Genomic DNA, 24,823 nt, shown 5'->3' on the forward strand with positions numbered 1-24,823 from the left:
AGCTGGTTCTCCCATCAGAGAAGCACAGGCAGAAGGGGGAAAGGCTCCTACCTCCAATTTGCCATGTCTACCTTAGGCCTCATACCATGGCAATGGATGATGCTCACCACCAAGAGCAAGGACAGCTCTGATGTGTCCCACGTGGAGCTCCCCAGCCTTGGTTTCTAGTGTCTAAGGGAGTAGCTGAAGTGATGCTACCAATTTCCTGCCAGTGGAAATACTTATTTTTGTCTCTCTTCTCTACCACATTGTCAGGAATTAACTTGAACACAAAACTTATCCATTAGGTGAAGTTTGAGGAAAGAATGAAATAAACACAATTTGTTATGGGGTGACTGACAGACACAGGGCACTGGGCTTTCACTTCACTGCCAGAGGAAACCAGGTTAAAAAAATAATCTTCACAGACAAAACATTAAAGCAAGGTTTTGCTGTGCTCAGTACAACTTCTGTAGTACTAGGAGTTGTATTTATTATTTCATTAAACTTCAATAACACAACTACAATAACACACATGCCATGACTTATTCTGTAAATTGATCACATGGGAAGAAGTCCACTATACTGTGGCATATCTGTGGATCATGCAGGGTCTATGTTTGTGGCACATCTGTCCCTAAACATTGAAAAAAAATAAATTAAAAAATCAGCAGCCAATTGCTAAACAGGTTTATAATGAAAGTGTCAATTAGGAATGGAATAAGAGTAAATTTTAGCTCCTTTCCATTCCTCAATTGATGCTAATATTCATTTTCTGTTCTCCAGTAGATCCATTGGTGCTTGGGCTTTTTTCTGCTTCTTGCACCAGGGAAGTGTCAGCAGAGGTCATCTGTCACTGCTGTGAACAGGCTGCAGCACTCGGGTACTGTGGGACCTGCTCTGCAGTGGGATGCCCTCAATCAAACAGATCCCAAACCTTTCTCCAAATATGTAAATATTGAAGAAAACTGGACACAGCAGAGCCAAAGGCCGTGATTCACCAGCTACCATAAGTAACTGATCCCCACTAACAGACTTCTTTTCACAGGGAGGCTGCCTCAGCTGACACGTATTTACAGTATCATCTTCTGTGAACATTTAAAAACATTCTTAACGACTTTGTCACTGATGAACTATTTAATGTCCGGAGATTGCTGATTACCTGTTATTTCTTCATTCTCAACCACAAGATTGCCACTACTCTCTCTTGTGGCACTGTCATACGATGGAGGAAGGGATACTGAGGACAAAGTTTCAGACTTGTTAGGACTCCTACCATAGTTTGCAGCCATCATAGATGCAATAAGTCCCTCATTCTCTGGAGCAGCCTCTCCCAGAGTGTCAGCACTGCAAGTTCTACGGTGGTACAGGTAAGAAGCCTGTTTTAAGGAGCGTAGGAGCAGGTGACTCCTGTAGGCACGTTGGATGACTGTGGCACAGGCTTCCTCCTGTCTGTGCCTGAGTGTGGTGGATATTGGCTCATAGGACTGTTTTGATGGGTTGGCAGCCATGAACTTCTCCTCCATTTGTACTTTTAGAGTATCCAACTCCCCAGAATCTCCCAACACTCTCTTGGTGAAAGCAAACAAGATATCCAAGCAGTGTATCTTGTCCCCACTGACCAGAGGAAGGTCCATGGCTGTGAGTTCAACTTTGTTTGGTTTTGGTACACGCAAAGGTTCAGCCAGAGCATCTGCAAAATCTGAAAGCGCAGAGAAAGTTATAAATTGAGTTGCCTCAGGATCAAACTTCTCCCAGATTTCATAAAAGATGTCAAAGTCATCTTCCCCTAAAGGCTCTGTACTTTCCTCAGTAGCAACATTGAAGTTCTCCAGAATAACAGCTATATACATGTTTACAACAATGAGAAATGATATAATGATGTAACTTACAAAATATATAATACCTGTGGCAGGTTTACCACATTCACCTACAGTACCATGTATGCTTGGATCACAGTATGGTGGCCCAGTGTTTAAAATAGGACTGAGAAGAAGATCCCAGCCAGCTGATGTGGTGATTTGGAAGAGACAGAGCATGCTGTTAGCGAAGGTTTGGAAGTTGAACATGTCATCAATGCCATCGTCCATCTTCACATAGGCAAAGTTAGCCATGCCAAAAATGGCATAGATGAACATGACCAAGAAAAGCAAGAGGCCAATGTTGAACAGAGCGGGCAGGGACATCATTAAGGCAAAAAGCAGAGTCCGAATTCCTCTGGCAGCCCGGATGAGTCTCAGTATTCGTCCAATCCGAGCCAAGCGAATGACCCTGAAGAGTGTGGGTGGTAAGATATGCTCAAATGCTTTGCCGATGCTAGAAAGCAGTAGGGCTAAAATGGAAAGGATAACAACTGGTTAGAACATCACATTTCTGCTTAAGTGGTAAGTGGGATGGAATGACAGTATCTCCACAGCTGGAAAATATCTGAGGTGTGCGTGCTGAGACCCTGACAGAAAAACCTTTAGCAGCAGTTGAGTTGAAAATATAGTTGTAGAAATCAGCAATTGAGAACTACATTTCTCAGCCATCAGAAGATCCTTTGCACTAAGGATTGTAAGCACCTTTCTATGCACAACTTAAAATATCTGCATCAGTTGACGCTTGATGACTGATGATTTTCTTTGGCACTGATTGCATGAATACATCAGCAGGTGCAGGTTATGTTCTTACCTTCTATATTTGACTCCCAATACTGACACTATACAGTTGAACTAAGAAAACAAGATATAATACAATGTCATGATCATCATTTAGATAATATAGGCAAGATATGTATAAGCAAACACAGTGATAAACACAGAAGTTGTGCGTGCCACTCTACAATGGCTTTTAATTCATTCCAGGACGTAACTACACATGGATGTTATTTTTTTTCCTTGTTTGATTAAAAAAAATTATATCTAGTAGCACTAGAAGAGATTTGGCTTTTCTAGGTTTACCTGTTTTGGGTACATTTTTCTGGATTCCTTCTCAGGAACTTAATTTCTCAAGAAAGAGCCATAGTCTTACTAGAATTTTGCTTACCCAAAACATAAGTCATACTAAAGAAACATTTTTTTTTTTCTTTCCCTAGATGCCTTCTGGCAGTACTGGCCTTAGGAATAAGTTAAATTGGCAGAAAGGTCAAATTGGCAATTCCTTCAAATAAAAGCTAACACATTTTTGGTCATCTTTTCTGTGCTGTTTAACAGTATGAACCTTTGTTTTCAGTCAACAATGCCTGAGTTGGCAGAAACTGAATTCTATAGTCTATAATTTAATTCCAGTCTTCCTATTCTCTATATTTCAGTTGTCTGCCACAAACAAACATGAAAAAAAACAACAATTTGATCTACTTGAAGATTTCTTAGTTGGCATTAAGTCTGTGTCAATGGAATTATCACATAATGTGATACTGCTATGGTGGGTTTTTCATTCTGTCTTTCAGACTAGGGAGAAAAAACAACCTAAAGAACCATTATGAAAGATTTAATGTAAGAGTTGTCTTTTATATATATATATATATGTAAAAAATAGGGGATGAGTGGGATTGGTTATTTTTTTCCTTAAGACTTTTCATTATGACTTACATTTTAATGTCCATTTGAAGTTGATAAATTTTACCTATTTTTTTTCCATAAGTAGTAATTATTGATTCAGTAAAGAATTTGCCAAACAATTTTACTTACCAACAAGTGACATAATAACAACCACTAAATCAAATATGTTCCAGGCATTTGAGAAATAGTATTGCCTCAGAGCCACCAATTTCAGGACACACTCTGCAGTAAAGATGACAACGAAGAGTATATTGATTTTGTTCAGGACATTCGTCTTCGTTTCACTTTGCTCATAGGTTTCCACCATCATCATGATCATGTTAAGGCAGATGAGAACCATGATGACAACATCAAAGGTTTGGCATGTTACAATGTCAAAAAGGAACCCTTGGTATCTGTTCTAGAGGAAAAAAAATATATCTGACATCAGTTATGGAAGTAGAGAGTACTCATCTGTGCATGTTTTCAACAGCTTCAGGTTTTATGTCGCAAAGTCACTCAACTACAGTGAAGTCAGGAGAGATTTGAGAAAGGCAGAACATAAAAATGACATTAAAATTCCCTTCTCATCCTGAAGTTTAATCAGTTCCAAGGTGAATGTAAAACCTAACAATATTTATGCAGAGAACTTAATAAATATTTAACCTGTAAAATAATTCAGTCAACTTTTTGGTGTGGAATTGACTTTAGAGCACCGTGTGAGTATCAATGTAAAGACAGTATAAATAATTTACATGCAATATATGAACACATGCACTTTTCAGTGAATTAAATTGCACTTTTGCAGTACATTTTCCTTTTGAAGAACACTGTCTTACCAGTGGTCTCGGAATGGGTTTTTGAGGTTTCTTGGATCCCAACTTTTTCATTGCATTGTAGTATTTTTTCTGTTCTTCTGTCATAAAGATATCTTCCCCACCTAAGTATACAAAGAAATGTCACTGTTATTTGGTGAGAAAGCGGCACTATTGTAGTTGCAAAGTCTAAAATTCAAAACGCAACCAATATACTTATCTTTTTCTTTTGTTGGTTGAAGTTGTCAATAATAACACCAACAAAGAGGTTCAGGGTAAAGAAAGATCCAAAGACGATGAAGACCACAAAGTAGAGATACATATACAGATTGTGCTCCATTTCTGGCTGGTCATCTTTCTGAAAGAATAAGAAGCAACTTGAAAAATAACCAATAACAACATGGGCCTAATTCAAGACAATCTTCATATTGCTGATCCTCTCACAAATTGATTCCAGGAGGAACTATGATTTATAATCTTACTGCTAACTCTGATAAAATTGGTATGGTTTAAAACAACCTATAGTGCATAACGCCAAATTTTACTCGTATATGACAGTTCTGAAAGGGGACAAAGCTAACAATCATACTGTGACTACTAGATGAATCAGAATTCTAGGACCTTATAGCAACATTATTGCTCAGATGCTGACTACTACCCTGTTTGAATTCAACTTGAACTTTATGAAATGACACACCAAGCAAAACACCTGAGATGTAACAAACCAGAAAATACATCTGGAAATAATAGTACTACAAAGTGTTTATGCTATGAAAACTTGTTAACTTGACTTCTTTTACAATGTTTCTTTATGTAGTTTCTGGCTAAAGCATTGTAGAACACAAAAATTTCATTATTATTGAATATATTTCCACTGAAAAAATTGTAGAGCGTGACCTCGTCTTTGATTAACAGTAAATTAGGTTTACTTTCCTTTATTTTCTATTTTCACAGAAACTGATTGTTGTGGATTTTGTTCTGTTTTCTTTTCAAACCTGACCTAAATTTCCACCACTTGCAATTGATTGAGGTCCTAATAAAATCAGTAGAAACAGTTACTGAATTAAATATTCTTGACATAATTTTCACAAACATTTCAGAAGCACCAGTTCAGCTCCTTCCAATAAGAACAGGAGTTGTAAATTGCTCAGCACTTGAAAAATCAAGCAAACTATTTAGAAGTCAATTTCCAAGATCTTGCCATTAAAAATCTTGTCCTAGTTATGTTGTTATTTTTTTTCTTTCTTAGCCAAAACTTCTGTGATGGTTATTATGAATAAAAACAAAATCAGAAGAAAAATAAATTTTCATATTGAAGCACAAAGAAAAAAAACACATTGAAACACAGCCAAAAACATTTTAATATATGGTTACTTTTAAAATTCTTTGATTCCTTTGAACTCATGATGAAATTAAAAAAAAGCCTCTTCATTTCAAATTCTTTGCTTCCAAAGACATATCACTTTGTTGTGTGTAACATTGGATGATAATTTTGATAAGACAACAAACATGTCTGGCAATATAAAAGGTAGGCAAAATAGTGCTATTGCAGAATGTATTTCAAATGGCTGCTTAGCCACAATAGTTTGATTCTTGAGGAAGTTTGGGTTTGTGTTTTGAAGTGGACTTTAAACCATGTCAGTGTAAAACATTCAGGTTTACTCCAAGCTTGAGATTCATAAAAGACGTTTAAAAGTGGCTGGCAAGAAACTCAGCTCCCCTCTAGCTGATGGACATCCAGTTATTAGCAGAGTAAATGTAGCATAAAGTGGTGCTCAGCTGAACAATATAAATATCCAAGGTGAGTCGAAATGTTCTCTAGATCCCTCTGAGCATATCAATTAGATCTCCATTTACCACACAGGGCAGTTGGAGAGGAACTTAAACAGAAACTTTACACTGGAGGAACTACATTTAGGTGGTTGGATCTGAGCTGAAACCCTGCCCCCATTACAACAGAGGAGCTTTAGGATTCTATGATTCGTTTGCAGATTAAATGTTTACATCAGCTGATAATAAATAATTACTGGAAAGATTTAGCACAGACAACCAGTGGCATTAACAAAAAGCATGATTTGAGTACAATGACTGACCTCTCGTGAATCTACTGCTGCATACATGATGTCCATCCAACCTTTGAATGTTGCCTAGAGTGAGAGATTATGAAAAATGTGTTGAACCTTGAACACAAAAGTCTTCACATAATTTGCAATATCCAAATAATGCTGACTGGAGCACGAGCTTTTGGTATGATCACACACAAAGAGCGCCGAGGTCAGGCTGCTGCTTTATGTGGGGCATTCTCAGCCTCATTAGGAGATGAAAGCTGGCAAGGGTGGGACAGAACATGGTGTTCTAGAATGCTGACAGAGCAAAACTTCATTAGCATGGTACTAAAGGCCTTGCAACCCTCATTGCTGAACAAATCCATATTTCAACGGAACAGGTCAATATTTGCCCCAGATTTTCTTCTGAGATTGACTCCATTTCTCAGGATCGTGAACCTGCTGGAGGCTGAAACAGCCCTTGCCCACCAGATGCTTACTTTGTCATCTGCAAAATCGCAGCAGGGTCTCATTTATCCCCCTTTTCCCATTTGTGTGCCTGAACAGCCAGTTACATAGAAAGGGCAATCTGTATTATATTTCACTCTTTGCATCACCCACAGAGATAAATTAGGAGCTGACAGAAGGTCAAGCCCATCTGACATGGTGCTGGCTACTGAAGGCAAGCAGCACTTACCACCTGAAGAAGAGCCAGGTAGCCAGAGCCAACATTATCAAAGTTGACTTTGACATTGACCCAGAATATTTTCCCCGTGTTATTGTAATTCTCACAGTCTGATTTGTTTTTGATCATGTCGTTTAATTTGGAATCTTCTTCTGTCAGGTTGACACATTTCCCAAACTTCCCAGCAAAGAGGTTCACTCCCATGATGCTAAAGATGAGCCAGAAGATGAGGCAGACAAGTAGAACATTCATGATGGAAGGGATGGCTCCCAGGAGGGCATTCACAACCACCTTAGATGAAATGGGAGAGGAAAAAACACACTTCAAAAAAGATGGGCTCAGGTATCAATGATAAGCAGTCAGTCATCTCTGCAAGCAAAAACTGATGTTTGCCATGTCAATACTAGTCACAGCTGGCAGGGGTATCTTGAACAGTGTCCATAGTACCTCTTAGGCTTTAAAATGGATAATTGACACTTTTTGGTTTGCTGTGAGCCCCTACTACGTAAGTATGCTAAAATGTGAGTCCATCCTCTTTTTTTTTACTTTCCCTTGGTTCTGGAGTGGGGGATAGTCCATTGGCTTCTTTGTTTTAAACTTTAATAAGATTAAATTTCTGAAGTATTCATCCATAAGCACTAGTGCAAAGGACTGTATTATTAAGACTGTCAAAAGTAGTTTTTAAAAGGACCAGTAATAACTCTCCACTAGAATTTTGTTGCATCTATTATTTTTAGTGGATTGGGATTGTGTTTGGGATCTATAATCATGGGCTAGGTACTTTTTCTGTGCTAGGTGCTGTACAAGCACAGAAAATGTCCATGTAGATTTTAAAAGCAAGCTAGGAATATGACAGATTGCTTTATAAAATGGGACAGTTTAAGGAAATTATGAGAATATATATTTGAGTTTCACAGTGAAGACAGTGAACTCAGCTGTCAGGCAGCAAAGAACAACTTGATGGACCAGCAGAAAAATTAAAAAGCTTTGTGAAGGTTTTGGAGACCATGTCACACACATTCTGCATAGCAAGACAGCGAGTATGATGTCATCTGTTTCAAAATTGACTCCAGACATGGAAATTTTGATACTTTCTGTTAATTAATTTAATGCCATTTCTCTCTGTCTTTACAGTGACATGATTGCAAGAAGAAAGCTTTCAGTCTCACTTCCAGAAAATATCCAAAAGCAATCTATGTCTCAGCTGCCTTGAGTCTGCATTCCATAGAATGAATTGTTGGAAAGCACCTTAAAGATCATCTTGTTCCACCCCTCTGCCATGGGCAGGGACACCTTCCACTAGCCCAGGTTGCTCCAAGCCCCGTCCAACCTGGCCTTGGACACTTCCAGGGATGGGGCAGCCACAGCCTCTCTGGGCAACCTGTGCCAGGGCCTCACAGGAAACAACTGCTTCCTATAACCTATTTTAAATCTCTGAGTTTAAAACCATTCCCTATGTACATGCGTGACAGTGATGCCATATGTATTTCTATCATCTGTTTTCATGTGCCAGAGCACATTCTGTAGACCAGACTTTTGCCCTGAATACCACTGTGGTTGTCCTACTGTTACCCATTGCAGTGTACAGATGTGTTTTATCATATGACAATGGGAATCCCTCTCTGCATTTGCACAACGGTAGATCTGTAAGCAAATGTAATTAATGTCCAGCAGCATCACATTGTTCCAGGTGCTCCTTTGATGGAAAAAAACCCCCATCAAATATTCTACAGACTAGCACTCTTGATTTGTGAAACAAGTCTATTTGAAACAATAATTTGAGCAAAGCACCTTCTAATAGTCTTAAGTGTTTGTAAACCAATCCAGTAAAAACTTGCAGAAGGGAAGTGACTCTTTCCTCTGAGTTAGCTTTCCATCAGACTTCAGAAATGAGAATAGTGCTCATAGTTCTTATTCTCTGCTTGATTTTTATCTATCTCGGTAAGACAGGAACACAAGAATGACTAAGCAGCAATGGAACAAAATTCCATCTAGGCTAGTTTTAGCTTCAACAGCACTTAGGATCCATCACTCCAGAAAAGTGCATAAGGAACATCCAAGTACAGAAGAGCACAAGCAAGGGCCTCTTTAAAAATTCATTTTACAGTTCCTATATGGAACTCAGGGTAGACATGTGAACTTCATAAAGACACAGCCATGAGTAACAAACCTGTTATGTTTGTTATCTGAAAAGCTCTGAAGGTCTAACTTTTAATCAGTCTTACCCTCATTCCCTCAAACCGTGACAATGCTCTTAAGGGTCTCAGAGCTCGGAGAGTCCTAAGAGATTTCATTGGGCCAAACGAACTGCCAAAGAGATTTATCAAAGAGACCTGAGTGGGAAGACAAAAGAAAATATTAGCAATGTCCTGTCGTCTGTTTCCTTTATTTTCAATTTAAAAAAAAAAACCAACAAACAAAACCAAATCTCCCCCCAGTTTCCATGCTTGGAGTGCAAGATCCCGACACCATCACTACAGGAAGTAAGAGTACTGTCTGAAATTTACATCCAGAAAATAATCAGGCACCAAAAGCAAAACTTACATCTACAATAAGAAAGTCCAGCCAGCACCAGGCATTGGTGAAATACTTCTTGAAGCCATAAGCCACCCATTTCAGAAGCATCTCCAGAACAAAGATGAAAGTGAACATTTTGTCAAGAAATGCCAGTATCATTTGAATTCTGACTCTCTTCTGTAAATGGATGTCTTCAAATGCCTTAAATCATAAGATATAGACAAATGGTAGAAGTCAGAAATGAACCTTATAAAATCAAAGTCAAGCAACATTAAGACCTCTTTATCATTCAATATGTTTCAACACAGATCTAAACACCATGTGTTAGTCATATGTCAGCTGATAAAAGTATAATTCTCCATGCCCCTTCTCTTTCTTTTTCTCTGTATAGTACAGCCCTGTGGATGTACCCATCATGCACAATGAAAGCCTGGCACAGTATATATTTTTTAGAAATTTAATAAGAAATTTATATGTTTAAGAGAACTAAGTACTTTTTTCCCCCCAAGTATTAAGAGTCACTTGTTTGTTTTAATGGTATGAAAACTCCTTAATATTTCACAAATGTGGCATAACTTCCTGAGAAAAATCCAGTATACAGCCAGAATAGAAACAGCTTCTGAGATTTATGTATTTTTAGCTTTGCTTATGCTCTCTTATAATTTTTAATAATATGAATAATAGATTTGCAATAATTAAAATAGTGAATGACTGCTGTTGAAACCTCTTCTGTTTTCTCCTTATGAATTCAAAGATATTCACTGCATTTGTTACTAAAAACATCTCTGATTAAAGCCAGAAATCCTTCTAAATAGATACATGAGACTGTGCTGAAATGCACAAAACGTGAAACACTTACCAGGGCTCCACTGCTCAGAAGAATCATGAATATGATAAAGGATTCAAACCAAGAGTGTTCAACAATCTGGTAGCAGGTTTTCCTCAGGTTCCACCATGTTTCTCCTCCAAAGTTTGCAGCACTACCCACACAACAACGAAAGTGTCGAACACAACCTGAAAGTGAGAGACAGCAGTGAGCATGTGGAAGGAATGTACATGAATGTGAAGGGTTGCTCAAGAAAACTTCTGTCAACAGCCACAGTAACTGCATCATTGCTTGTTGTTTTCCCTGTTTTTCCATGAAAAGAAAAAAATTAGGAGATGTAGTTTAACTTCCTTGCAGCTCCTACTTATACATCCATAAAGTAGGTGGAGCAACTTTGGACAACTTCCCATTATTTCAAGATATTTCTGAGACACTGGACAGGCTCTCACTGATCTGATGTTTGGGTACACAAAACTTCAGGGTCACAGGAAGAGTCTTGATGTTAAAAAAAGCCCCTCTCACTTTCTGCACACTGTTCGGAAAGCAGAGATGAGATGCCCCAGAACAAAAAGGCTTGGAAACAGAGGGGGTAAACAGTTGTCTTCAATATTGCAGCCATATACCATGCCTTGAGAGGTCTATTCATTTACTTCCAAATGTATGGAGTGGTTGATTTTATATAATATAACCTGCAAATATATGTTATATTCTAGCTGACACATAGGCTTCATAAAAGGACACCTCTTCTTTCCAGCTCACCAGATTCCTTCTCACAGCAGACAATGATGCCAGGGCCTCCTAATATTTCCTGATCACCTCTTTACAAAATCCTGGGTTTGATTACTTATTAGTTTTTCTGAGTATCTACTCACTTTGGCTAACTTTTTCCTTTCCGCATTCTCTGCATTAATTCATGTTTTCACTATGGCAAACAACGTCAGTCAGAAGGCTTCTGTCATTTCCAAACACAGTAAAAATAATATATACATGTGTCATATTTATATATAAAATCTTATACACATAGTCTTAACATCAAATATATAACTCATGTATATTACAGGCCATAATACACGCAAAAAATTCTGATTATTTTTATTTCAATAATCCCCAGTAATGTGGATCTGGAATGTGAGATAAGGCAGGGAATAGCACTTGCACAAGACAAGGACTGTGGGGAGGGGTGAAATCTGTGTAAGGTACAGACTTGCTGCACCTTCAGTTGACTTCTCTAGTGGTTTGGCCACTGCAGGCACATTCCAGCTGGGAACCTCAGAGGACAAAACAAGGCATTTCACATTTCTTCTCTGGAGCAGGGCAAGAAAATATAGAATCTTTATTTCTTTTTTTTTTTTTTCTAACAGGCATGATATTATGAAAGCTACATACAATTATGTGTTAGGGTAGGAAGAAATCATAAAAGTACTGAACACGTCCAGTGCAAAGCGTGATGTTGTGTGATGATTTGAGAAGAGATTCTCACTTTATTGAATGATCTTTAAGGACCCTTCCAACCCAAACCATTACTATCCCTGTGGCCACTGCCAGGTGAGACCTGATCACATACACTTCTCTTACATTAAACCCCCAGAGTGCCTCGGTTGCTGTCCAACAAAGTCAAATTCATCACACCTCACTATAATAATCCCATTTTTTGGAATGGAGTCTATGCCATTGTCCAAGTCCCCTTTGGAAGCAATTTGCTTTAAGGGGAAAGGGTTTTAATTTTCAGGTCTCTCAATCACTGTGTTGAATAGAAAGGGACAACTATTTAACCACTTTCCAGATAACTAAAATTAACTAAAATTAAATAGGCTCAGCATCATTAGAGAAACATGTTGGGTGTTAATCCTCCTCACTTTTCAGCAGTGAAGCCACAGGAATCTTACCTTCTGGAAAACATTGTTCTGGAGTCTTGAAGTCTTCAGAAAATTCTGGAATCTGCCTCAAAACATCCTCAGGATTTTTCAGATCCACTGTGCTGCCTTCAGAAGAGCTGACACTGTCAAACTACCAAATGAAGTAAGATCAGATATTGTTTCTTTCTACATTCAGCTTCAAATGAATAAATTCATCCATGAACAAATAAAACTCAGAATGAAAACCTGGGTATGTACTAATATTACAAGTAGTGTTGGTAATGGAATAAACTTTGTGATTTTAAAAGCATATGAGCTTAGAAGTACCAATAGGTGCACCTAAATAGAGGCCAAAGCTTTGTAATTACAATATCTATCTACATGAACCAGAGGTAACTGCCTAATCAGCTGGTAAATCGAAAAGCTTTTAGATTGCATATTAGGGCATGGAGTCCTCAAAGCAGGATAAACTACTTGGACTGAACCCATGAAATCATAGAAAGATGCATTCAAACAGGAGAATCAGATAAACATATCTGCTATTGTGTCAGGCACTGAGCACCCAAGGCAGCATTTATGAAGTAGGAACCTGAAATCATACCCTATATTTTCGGCTATAAAGCTTTTTACCATCCTATTATCTCATATACAATGTTTGATGAGCCAGCAGTTTGTTACAAATTACTTTATGCTTTTTTCTTTCATGTTTGCATAATGCTGTTTTTTACTTCTTTGAATGTATTCTATATTCCAAATTACTCCAAAAATATTGTAAATTAATAACTACCATCTTCAATGACATAGAGAGAAACTCATTTCAATCATTATATTTCTTGAAACATACATTACTTAGGACACAGGCAGACTTGATGGAATTTCCCACTTGCAAGCTTATCTCTCTTTTGATACCTTTTTTTTTTTTTTAAATCCTCCTCTTCTTTTTTTGTGGACTCAGAATTTAATAAATGGAAAGTAGCAGAGAGAATGTTTTAAATTATTTATAATTACTACAAAACAATTTTGCAGCTCAGAGCTGCTTCTGGCACTATTCTCCACTCCAGTAAATCCTTTAACAGGAACATTCCTGTGCTTGACCAGTACTGGAAAGTCAAGTTGAGAAACAATTTCTACCTCTTTTTGTTCTGGTGATGATGGTTCAACCTTCCTGTCTTTTCCTGGGTAAAGCACACTGAATTCCTCAGAGGAAAATCCTGATCCTTTGCTCCAGCTGCCTGAATTTTTCGCTCTTTCTCCCCTTTGCCTCAGGTGATTTTCATCCTGAAAATAATCTGTGGATTAGAGGGAGTTTCTTTCCATTTTTAGGAGGGGGACAAGTCAGAGGGGAAAGAAAGATAAGATATGCATTGCTCTTAAACTGGGACTCTACAGACAAAAGTCATAATATAGGATCATTTTGAGTCTGATAGAGAAAGGGAAATTTTTCCCAACAGACATGCAGCAAATTAAGGAATTTTAGTGATCTATTCAGAAGTTAAGTGAGAATATTTGCATAGGAATTAAGATGGAAACTTAAGATGGGAAATCTTGAGACCAGGATGGCAATTATGGTTAAAATAGAACTGAAAAATCCATAGAGCACAAAGAAATAGGGTAATATATGCTGTCATATCAGAAATATGACCTTAGTAGAACTACTCCATACTTAATCTTAGTAATTTCTAATAATTACTACACACAGCGAGGACAAATACCAAGTAAGGCCCAGAGCTATAAATTAATATTATGAGTCCATGATCATGTTCTTTATGCAGAATATGTACTTTTGCTCTTTTATGTACATAATACCAAAACAGTTGACATTATTCACATAATTTTTTATATAAAAAAATCCAAGTTCACCAAGGACTGCCACAATTACCTATGGCAGTACCTATGTAAGTACCTGTGTGCACCATAACATCGGTTAGGAATTGCTGCAGCACACTCAACAATTTATGCTCTTTATTTTAAGAACATGAAAGAATCTTGATTTTTAAGAGGCTCCAAGTGGTGATTTACCTTCACTCTAAATATTTGTACTTTTGGTTCTAGTTCAAAATTTTGTAACTCTCTGGAAAAGGATTAACATATCCCACCCTGCTCTGCTAGAGACCATCGTCTACCATGTGTGCATCCCTCTTTCTCTGTATAGATATATATATACACAATTCTACTGTTCCAACACAAATATAGGAATTCCTTACCTGTTTGCTGTATTCTGTGTCCGTAAATGAGCTCAGTTTATCATCATCCTCAAAACCCTCACTCGTGTTCTCCTCCTCAGCAATAGGGACACAAACGACTATGTTGGGATTGTTAACAAAATCTTTCTCAGTCCATTCATTGTTGTAATTCTCTTTACGGTTTTTTATTTCTTCACACCTGAGTCCAAGTGATTTCTGTGCAGTCAATTTGATTTTCTTCCTCTGTGCTTTCTTTAAATACCTGAGCTTTGCACAACAGGTGTCCCATGTCTTGCTCTTGACAAAGTGAAATCCCTTGTGGATCCGAGCGAAGGCAATCCGGAGATTGTTCATCTCTCCGTCATCCTCTGTTGTCTGGAGACTGTCAGCACTGAAGGAACTCAGCAGTAGGGCAATGAAAAGGTTGAGAACCTGAAAGTCATGAATTAAAAAATTAAAATTCTGGAGAGTAGAATTCAGATTTCTGAATTCTAACTTTGAAGAACACAGATACTACCAAAGTTCAGTTATACTGAGCAAATCAAAACTAGGTCACAAGGAAATGACAATGACTGATTGCATTGTGTTTGATGAAATCAAATTCTCTTTCAGAAATGTCAGTTCCCATGCCCCTCTTTCCCAAAAGAGTTATTTAACATACAAGAGAAAACAGATCTGTGCATGCCAAATGCATTATGTGGCCAAAGCAACTTTTCAAAGGTTAAAATAGTAACACAGACTACTGTTATGGCTTGTCAGTTTAATAACTGTTTCTTCATTCTTCAAATTCGAATTAAATCAGGCCTTTGTGGAGTTACTTAAAAATTATGTAGGATCCAGCTCAGGCCCAGAAGTTCCATCAAATCTGCCACACTATCACAAAAATCAAAACCAAGAGAAGCTTGAAGAGGCGTTTCCTTCCCATTTTTGAGTACACTTAAAGAGAAGAATTTATAAACCTCAGTTTGTTTTATGTTTGTTTGGTTTTAAGGGAATGTAAGAATTTAATTTTTTCCCTAATGTTCTTTATTTCCCTAATGTACCTTAATTTTTATCATGTCAGAGCTGGTAGATAGCACCCCTGAGTTACCCAAAGACCACAGGCAGTGGAGGATATTAGCCCTTCAGAGATCAGTTCGTCCCATCTGTCTTAGTTATCGACCTTAGGCTGGAATAAATTTCATTGTTGGATACCTTTCTGTTCCCTGGGACAAAAAAGACAGCCTAGACAAAGAGTGCAGGCTAAACACTTAACGTTATGTGGTATGAATATCACTCATTTCATCACTGATATCAATCCTTGCAGTGTGGAACATGGGATACTAAACCCAGATATTTGTGATTCAGCCACAGAACAGATATTTCCCATAAAGGGCTGCCTAAAATTAATTATTTTTAGCAATTTTTTTTCTAATTAAGAGAATTTTGGTATATGAATGATACTAAGAAGGACATGAAAAACAAAGCTGCTGCAATAAGGTATTTATGATTTGGACATTAAGAAATGACAGAACAGGACCAGAAAGGCAGGCTGTCCCTCATGCCCCAGCCCAGTGTGTGAGGCTGTGTAGGTTTGCCATAGCACAATCTAGCTCTTGGGTATAAACATACTTGGAAGTGACTAAGAAAATCTTGATTTCAGTGGTAGGAGTGTAGATTCTGCCATTTGCTGATAAAGAATTCAAGACTTGCATGAGCTCTTACTAAAAAAAAATTAAAATTGATTTACAGAGGGGCTTAAGCACTTGGCATAATTAATTCAAGCAGGTAAGCCATAAGCCTCACTGATTATTTACATCCAAATCCCAAGATGTGAAGAAACACATTATAGCCTGTATTATATTTACTGCAAAGATATTCCTCCTCACATTGCCACATGAAAAGGTCAAGTGATGCTGTGTGCAAAGCACACAAAATGGGAAAATATAGACAATGGCTCAAAGGTGAAAGGCAAAGGAGACTTTTGCAGACTACAACACACAGGTAACTTTTACACCTGTGTTTAGGGAAGCTACCTTTTGTTGACAAAACAGCAGCTACGTAGATTCTACCATAGGCAGGATGAAGAGAAGAAAATATTGGAAAACTTACCACTAAATTTCCTATCACCATGACCAGCAGAAAGACAAAAAGACACAGTGGTGGTTCAGCAACCACCATGCAGCCCCACATGGTCTCAATCCATTCTCCACACAAAATTCGGAAAACGACGAGGAATGAATGGAAAACATCCATCATGTGCCAACGTGGCTTGCAATCTTCGCTTATTCTAGTGCAGTTGAGCCTATAACTTTTCCCAAAAAGTTGCACCCCTACTATGGCAAAAATGAAAATGATGATTCCCAGGACGAGGGTCAGATTACTCAGCGCTCCCAGGGAGTTACAAATTATTTTAATTAGAGTGTTTAAAGTTGGCCAGGACTTTGCCAGTTTGAAGACCCTTAGCTGTGTAGCAACATAAAACATAGTGTTAGACATTGGTAGAGATAACCCATCATTACACCATGCAAATCCTGCAACGACCAAATTACAGGTATTCTGAAATATTCTAGCAGTGCAATATTTGTGGCACGTGTGACATTAATATTTCTAAAAAGCATTTATAGATTTTTTTTTCTACTGCGCAACAATGCAAATTAACATAAATTAACATAAATTAATCACCCCATAAAGGACCAGGCACACTTGAGTCCCTAATAAGTGTTTGGCCCACACAGGCAGGTGTCCATACAATGCTCTTGATGTAGAATATGGTGCCTAACTTACATGTAACACAAAGGACTAAAAGTTAGGGGTCTGGCTGCTGTAGCACTATGAGTCTGTCTTTTGGTAAAGCAATTTAAATCCATCCATGGTACATGATATGGATACCTTAACATCCTTTCACATCTATCTTTGTATATTGTTTTTTTCTATTTGTTCTCTTGACACTCTTTTCCTAATTTCTTATGCTTGTTTTAATATTTTTACAGCAGTTTTATAACACATCCACTCTGGAATACCTTTTCATTTGAGTATTTCTTAGTATATTCAAGAGAAGCATATATATCCTTCAACTAAAACTCTAACATCACAAGGAGTTTAAGAATGTGTTTCTTATTCTTAATGGCAAGAGAGAAAAAAAAATTAATTGAAAAAAAGTAAAATTCTTGTCTCCTAACTGCAGACAACAGAAAGTGTTCTCTATTAAATACACAAAGTTAAGTGTCATACAAGTGAGCAAGTGTGAAGCATTACCAGTCTGAAGGATCGTAAAACTGACAGGGTTCCTCCTCTTCGCCTTTCCCTCCGGTTTTTGCTTCTGGGCAAACTCAGTTCAATTAAACTCAGTGTGACAATTACACTGTCAAAAATATTCCAGGGCTGCTGAAAATAATAATAGGGATCTAGAGCGATGATTTTTAAGATCATTTCTGCCGTGAAGATTCCTGTAAAAACCTGTGACAAAGAAACAGCAGCGTCAGCCTAAAAGTAGCCACGACTTTATCTTATCTTTAGTTCATTTCCTCTCAAATAATATTCATGGACGGGTTAATAAAACCCATTTTTATGAAGTCCTAATGCGCTTTTAAGTAAAAGGGGAGGGTTGTTTTCTGCCTTCTTGGGATCATGTCAAAGTGCATAAATAAAAAAAAACAAAATCAGGGAATTGTCTATATTAGAAACAAAGCTTATAAATGCTAATTTTTACTGTTGCTCTTTATGTCTCAAGGGAAAACAACCATCAATCAATCAATTAATCCTATAAAATGTTGCGTAGCTGAGAAATTACTTACCAAGTTGCCTACTTTAAGCATGTATTTAAAAGTATGTGACATATTATTGTGCTCCAGTGCCATGAACAAAGTGTTCATCACAATGCAAGCAGTGATAGCGAGATCAAAAAAAGGATCCTTTATGAAAGCAGCCACTTTTTTCTTGATTCTCAACCAAAGTGGACAACAGTCCCAAATCAGATACTTTAAAGCAAGATTCTTTAGTCGTGGTGGGCATCTCTGCTGAGCTTCTTCATGTTCTAAATGCAAAAGAAAACCCCACCATCATTAAGTAGTTACCACTGAGCAAGATGGTGAAATAACAACTTAAAGCATTCAAAGGACCAGAGAAGAAGAAGTAAACCTCTCAACTCTCACAGAGCCCAAAGCTTCCCTGCACTTTCTGGCATTCATTTAATCACTACATCAGCTGACAAATGTGAAGATAAATATTCAGAGAAAATCGGATTCCAAATGCATTCATGAGCACTTCCTTCAAAAGCCTTTGGAAGGGGTTTTATTTGTCTTAGACTCAGACTGGTACTACAATCATCTGATTAAATGCAGACTTTTGTGATGCAGAAGCTTCTCACTCTCTTGTAGGTCAGTAGCTGTGGCTACAGCACTTCCCATCTTGTCCTCACGGAGATGTCTGGGACATCAGCTGTGTCACACCCAACAACACTTTGTCTCCTTTGACTCTCGAGGGAGTTTTGAGAGTCTATGGCAGACAAAAGAATCCTGACTGTAGGTGAGCAAATCCAAGCTATGGTGCCTGAAATTTGGCTTTAGGCCACTTCTGTAGAAAAGGTCACACTTATCGTTTTCCACACCTCTCCATTTTCCATAAATAAAACTTGGGACAGAAGCTGTTCTGTCTTTGTCACTTGCATCTTTTTGATCAAATATGTCTCATAGCCTTTCCTTCTTCATCATCAGTATTAACAAAGTCCTTCAAAACACTTTTGATCCGGCTTAAGTCCTTTTCAAATTCATGGAAAAACTGGAGCTGATTTAATGCAAGCCCAGTAGGAATTAGTAATCCAGTTTTCAAGGACCTGAAAACTTTTCAGATATCAAATGAACTGGATTTGACTGATATTTTTTTTCTTAGTTTGACCTGTCCTTTTTTCTTCCCTCTGTTTAGTTTTCATTCCTTCTCTAGGCTCAAATCCCAGATTCTACCCTACCCTGCTTATTCCAGTTTGATCACCTTTACTCAGCCTTCACTCCAGGTCTAGCTCGTCTTCCATTCTCCTGCATCACTTGACTTTTTCTTTATGAATGCATTGTGGATCCAGCTGAACTGGTGTTTAGGTCCCAGTAAAGACCCTTTCTGATGCCCGTTCTCAGGTTAATATGCAGCCACTTAGAGCTGTAAGTCCTGTTGCATCCCAGTTCACAGCTGAAACTGTGCAACAAAACCCAGATCTCTGGTGAATTACACTGCAAAGCAAAACTCAACTGGATGTGTTGCAGCTGTGATTCTCCTGAGAAAATGTTTTTAAAAAAATTAAGAAAAGAGACCTCCCTGCCACAGGGTACCCCCCTGCTAAATTCCATACTTGTGGTCCAAAAGCTGGTGGTAGAGCTCCTCAACAGGGAGAAAACAAAACAAAACAAAACACCATCCTGAACAACTTGAACTGAATTTTTTCGGGAAGATCTGCAACAAAACCATCAGTCATCAAAATTACTGTCATTGATTAACCCCCCCACAAAAAAAAAAAATTCACATGGAAAGGTAAGTTAAAGGAATAAAAAAAAATGTGAGGTGAGACATTAGAAATTTGGGAATTGCCACAACTAATTTTGATTGCATAATGTTATTAATTGCTGGATTCTGCATGCCTGTGTGTTTGCTAGTGACATAGCAGAAATCACAGGAGGAAAAACTAGTGTCCCAGTCCTGCAGGTCAGATGCTAAACAAAATTCTTACACCCGCTCTCACTCCAACCCCCTTCACAGTCTGTCCTACAAAATGAGCTTTTACAATGGGCAAAGGATGTGTTCCAGTACATAAAGGCTGTGTGATAATGCATTTTTTTCTAAAAAGGAGACAGATTAACAATGAAATTCCTCACCACACACCTACAGTTCTCTGTTAACCTTTAAGCAATATATTTTTTTCTTTCATGGCGGCATCACTTCAGGATTGAAATAAACGTTTTGAGGAACCACTTACCCTCCAAGACACTGGTAATTATGCTGACTACACTTGCTGCCCTCTGTCTCTGAAGAGCCTCATTAAAGTACTCCACTGACAGATGAGGAGGTAAATGCATCATGCTGCTCTCATCATGCACAGCTGGCTGCTCAAAGAAGTAAACATGATTAGGGAGATACCACAGGAATGAAATGAAGTAGGATGTGATGATGGGTAACTATGAGAGTTAATAGGAACAATGACACGCAACCAAACAAATGTACCTTTTTACAAGCTGTAATAGATGTTAGAATGAAGGTCCTACTCTTCAGTAATAGAGGTGTAGTAAATGGATCCTGCAAGCGTGTAATGGCAACAGGGCAAGCACAGACCTTGGGAATAAGTGTATGAGGGGAAATAGGCCTAGGAAATATTCAAGAGACTAATGGAATAGGGGAGAGATGAGGGATAAATGTTAGAAAAGCAACTCTGCCCACTTGGGGAACTTGCAGAAAAAGCTGCTGTGTGATGCTAAATGTGCTACGGAGAAAAAAGAAAAATCAAAGGTATTGCTCAAAGTGACACCCCTGGACAGAGTTTGGGTCAAAAAGACTCTTTGGTGACTTGTAATTTCAGCATTAGGAACCTTTAAAAATGTGTTAATATAATTAATGAATAGCAGAAACATAAAGTTTATAACAGGAATGTCAAAGTCTGGTTTTCAGGAACTTATCAGACTATTAAAAACCAGTTTGTACTGACAAGCTTTAAACTCCTCACATCAACATACTTCAGTTCACATCACTGTTTGACATTGCAATGAAACTCCTAAGACAAGAAACCCCTGCCACTGATCAATAAACAATAACATGGAGAATATATTTAAAATAATATGTTTTTCCTTACCAGAGCTCCCTTTCCTGAGTCTTCCATTACCGGTGGAAGCACTAATCCTTCAGAAGGCACTGGATCTTGACTGTGAACCCTGCTGCTTCCTCCTCCCAGCCCCAAAACCACACCATGGTAGTCATCCGTGCTAGCCCACTTGCTCTGCACACAGTTCGGGGTAGGGGGGTGAGAGCTGTGGCTCATTTGGCTTTGCCAGCTGGAGCGTCTTCCAATCTGTGTGCCCGACAGGGAATGGCACCGGATTTTGTGTCCCCCAGCACTGTGGGTTTCCTCAGCACCGAAATCTGTCCTGGAATCAGCTTCTGCAGCGGGTAGTTGGAAATTGAACACGCTCCCGTGGCTAAGTCTGCGTCTCCCCTGGTTTGCATTGGGACCATACACCAGGCCAAGGAGAGACTAAAAGCCCAGGAAAAGCAATATAGAGAGAACACCATAATATCACACAGAAAATTTGGGGAAGCAGTAAATGTTTAGAGTTTCATAACATTAACTATCAATCACTGCAAGTCAAAAACTCTTATTTGATTTAGATTTTCTGGAAAGGATTATATTTATATTTTAAAAAGCAGATAATAAAATCCTATCAGCTATAGCAGCTATTTTTGTGGTAATCTTTATATTTATATTTTAAGCAAGACATTTTAATAGACAATAAGGGTATAAAAGCTAACTTCTAGTAATCATTCACTTTTTTTTGTTTCTCAGTGTTATAGAAAATGTGTTTTAACTATTACAGTTCTTCTTGCATCCTTCACTTATAACATTTCCTTTCCAAATTAATTTTTGCATCTAATTCTGCTTTATCCCAAAAATTTTTTTATTTTAGAGACCTAAGAGTGATCTGTGCTTGTAATGATATTTGATTTATGCTTTCAAGCAATTAATTTTAGTATTAAAATTGGAAAAGCTGTAAGAGTCTCAGATTCAGACAATAGATTACCAACTTTCGTTGATTGTCTGTGGACTGTGACTTGGGGAATTCTTCTTCTTCTTCATTATCTTCTATCCCCAAGGACTTATTTCTCTTTTTCCTGTTGTTTCTTTCTTTGATTTCTTTGGCAGACAGAGAAGGGTCTTCAAAGGAGCTAAGTGACAGGATATCAATTCCTTTAATACCCAATGACTGAAATTAAAACAAAAACATGGATGATATTTTTGCTGTGTTCTTTGAATAAAAGCAGAAAGAAAACAATTCTGTGCTCAATATTATTATTTCCTGTTAACAATTTGTGTTTCACAAAGCTCATTAAAAATCTTCCAATATATGATAAGACTAAAAGAAAGAGCAGATAATTCCCCCAACATATGGAGCACTGAACAATTTGCTGTTTGCAGTATGTTACATGATCGCATGTACTGGGCCTGCCAGAGGCAAAGTAATCACATTATAGCTCCTACTCCACCATATGGCAGATTTGCTTACAATAAAAATACTCAATTTGAAAATAATGTTGTGGAATATACCCTTTCCACAAAAGAAATGCTCAAACAGTATTAAAATTCCATCTTTTCACTGGGGATCCTTCAGACTGTATTCACCCCGTGGCTGACTTTCCTTCCCATCCTGAATTTAGGACAATGTTTTCAAAACACAGGACTATCTTGTTCCAGAAGCTTCTAAGCAGTTTAAGTTACCAAGAGATTTTTTCATTCAACTACAATAGGTTTTGGCTTAGATGTTAATGCAGTTAATTGGCAGAATTACTGTATAATTCTTTGCTCAGCCACCCACAATGGTGAAATAGAAGAAAAAAAAAATTAAAACCAACTGCATTTTCTTTTGGAAGCTGCTGGTTGATGGAATTTTACATTTTCCAGATTTTAAAACATCATTTTTCTAAAAGTAGCATCAGGCTTTAATGCTATTTGTCTACAACAGAAGGCATTGTTTCACAGGAAAAATACACAGCTGAACAAGGAATTGTTCTGTAACTCTAGGATTCACTACTTTCAAAAGTTATCACTTGCTCCTGTTTTCATGAAGGATTACTATATAGAGCTGTACACAGAGAGCACTTTTTCTTATGTCTGGAGGGGGCTCTGAGCATCCTGGTCTAGTTCCCTGTCCAAGGCAGGGGTTTGAAACAAGATGATCTTTAAGGTCCCTTCCAACCCAAACCACTCTGTGAGTCCATGTTCCCATGTGACCGACAACAGAACACAGAGACTTATGCTTGCGAGAGAATAATTTATATACCTCTTGCTCCTTCTGTAATAATTCCATGGCTTCCCGAAATTTTCTTTCCTTTGCCTCTGTTTCAGCAATGGTGGCCTTGTTCTGGTCTTCATATGCCATTGTTACTACAGCCAGAATCAAGTTGACTAGATAAAATGAGCCCAGAAAGATGACCATCATGAAGAAGACTATATACACCTTCCCAGAAGCTCTGAGGGTCTGTAAGCAACACACCCCAGGGATAAACATTACCATAAAAAGTACCAAATAGGCTTTCAGTGTGTCTCTGAAATTCTTTAGAAGCACTGAGCTTCCTAGACTTGTGCTTTAGGCAGCTTAACTGGAATTAGACCTTCCTTGACCCTCCTTCCCCAGCCCTCCTTCCCCCTCTTTCTCCCTTTTCCTATACCCTCACCTGCACCCCATGACGACAATCAACGAGGCATTTTTATATTTCTGAAGGACAGTACAAGACCCTTTTAGTATTTTTTTTAAGTCCCTAAGCCAGCAGGGTGATAGAGCTGAGAAACACTTCAGCATCCCTTTTCTGGGAGTCGCAGCTTGTGGGAAGGCAGAGCAGAAGATGTGGGCTCGATGACTTGCAGATACTGCTTTTATTTGAGGCTTCTTGTCCTCTCTACACATCTTCTGCTTCAACTATTGAAGATCAGTCCTGAACTATGCACAAAGCTGGTACCTGTTGGTACAGACGCTCCCAGTAGTCCTGGGTCATCAGGCGGAATAAGGAAAGAAAAGCCCAACCAAATGTATCAAAGCTGGTGAAACCATAATCAGGATTTGGACCAATTTTACAGCATTTGTAGCCTGGAGGACAGGCCCTAGAAGTAATAATAAAAAATGGAGCTCTTTTAGCCGTGCAGATTTCAGGGAAAACTTCAGTTTATGTATGAATTCTGGTTATGATTCAGTTCTGCATTTTCATTAGATTGCAAACTAATTTTCTTCTCTAGGTAGTATTGGCTGGAAGGTGGGATGGAAAAAGCAGCACCCACAACGCAGCAACAAACAAAGAAGACAGACTGGAGTTAGATCACCATCCCAGGACACATCCCTCATAACCACTCCTCATCCCCTGCCCTTCACTGCAAAGTAGTCACATCTCCCTCCTTGCCCAAAACTGCCCTCCAAAATTCGTGTTTTGTTTTTCCAGTTTAACACTCATGAGCCTTCACAGAGAAGAGAGTGCCTGTCCTGTGCCATACCCCAGACCTTTCACATTTTCAGTTCTCTCATACATCCATTGGGAAGGGAAAGACAACACTCCCGGAAAGTCTAAACAGAATTTAGACCTGAATAAGCCAACTACAGGTTCATACTTCCTTTCCCACGAGTATTACATTATCTGACTGTTTACTATACTTTGTTTTCTGTGTTCCTGTTTCTGCATT

General features: G+C 38.2%; 1 protein-coding gene across 1 annotated transcript in view; it reads right to left on the bottom strand.

The window, feature by feature from the left end:
* Positions 1–584: 584 nt before the first annotated feature.
* Positions 585–24,823, bottom strand: part of LOC135404210 (sodium channel protein type 5 subunit alpha-like) — a 33,876-nt gene continuing 9,637 nt past the window's right edge. Inside the window, exons 8-27 of the mRNA XM_064638870.1 lie at positions 24,112–24,253; positions 23,436–23,633; positions 22,179–22,361; positions 21,236–21,634; positions 20,369–20,495; positions 18,204–18,442; positions 17,665–17,865; positions 16,519–16,872; positions 14,449–14,859; positions 13,376–13,522; positions 12,275–12,395; positions 10,422–10,576; positions 9,581–9,763; positions 9,271–9,378; positions 7,058–7,336; positions 6,409–6,462; positions 4,532–4,673; positions 4,340–4,440; positions 3,651–3,921; positions 585–2,311 (exon numbers count right to left, since the gene is read on the bottom strand). Of these exons, the coding sequence (XP_064494940.1) occupies positions 1,113–2,311; positions 3,651–3,921; positions 4,340–4,440; positions 4,532–4,673; positions 6,409–6,462; positions 7,058–7,336; positions 9,271–9,378; positions 9,581–9,763; positions 10,422–10,576; positions 12,275–12,395; positions 13,376–13,522; positions 14,449–14,859; positions 16,519–16,872; positions 17,665–17,865; positions 18,204–18,442; positions 20,369–20,495; positions 21,236–21,634; positions 22,179–22,361; positions 23,436–23,633; positions 24,112–24,253 (5,014 nt within the window). The 3' untranslated portion in view covers positions 585–1,112. The remainder of the gene's footprint in view (positions 2,312–3,650; positions 3,922–4,339; positions 4,441–4,531; positions 4,674–6,408; positions 6,463–7,057; positions 7,337–9,270; positions 9,379–9,580; positions 9,764–10,421; positions 10,577–12,274; positions 12,396–13,375; positions 13,523–14,448; positions 14,860–16,518; positions 16,873–17,664; positions 17,866–18,203; positions 18,443–20,368; positions 20,496–21,235; positions 21,635–22,178; positions 22,362–23,435; positions 23,634–24,111; positions 24,254–24,823) is intronic.

The sequence above is a fragment of the Pseudopipra pipra genome, chromosome 1 (assembly GCF_036250125.1).
Source record: "Pseudopipra pipra isolate bDixPip1 chromosome 1, bDixPip1.hap1, whole genome shotgun sequence".
NCBI classification, from domain to species: Eukaryota; Metazoa; Chordata; class Aves; order Passeriformes; family Pipridae; genus Pseudopipra; species Pseudopipra pipra.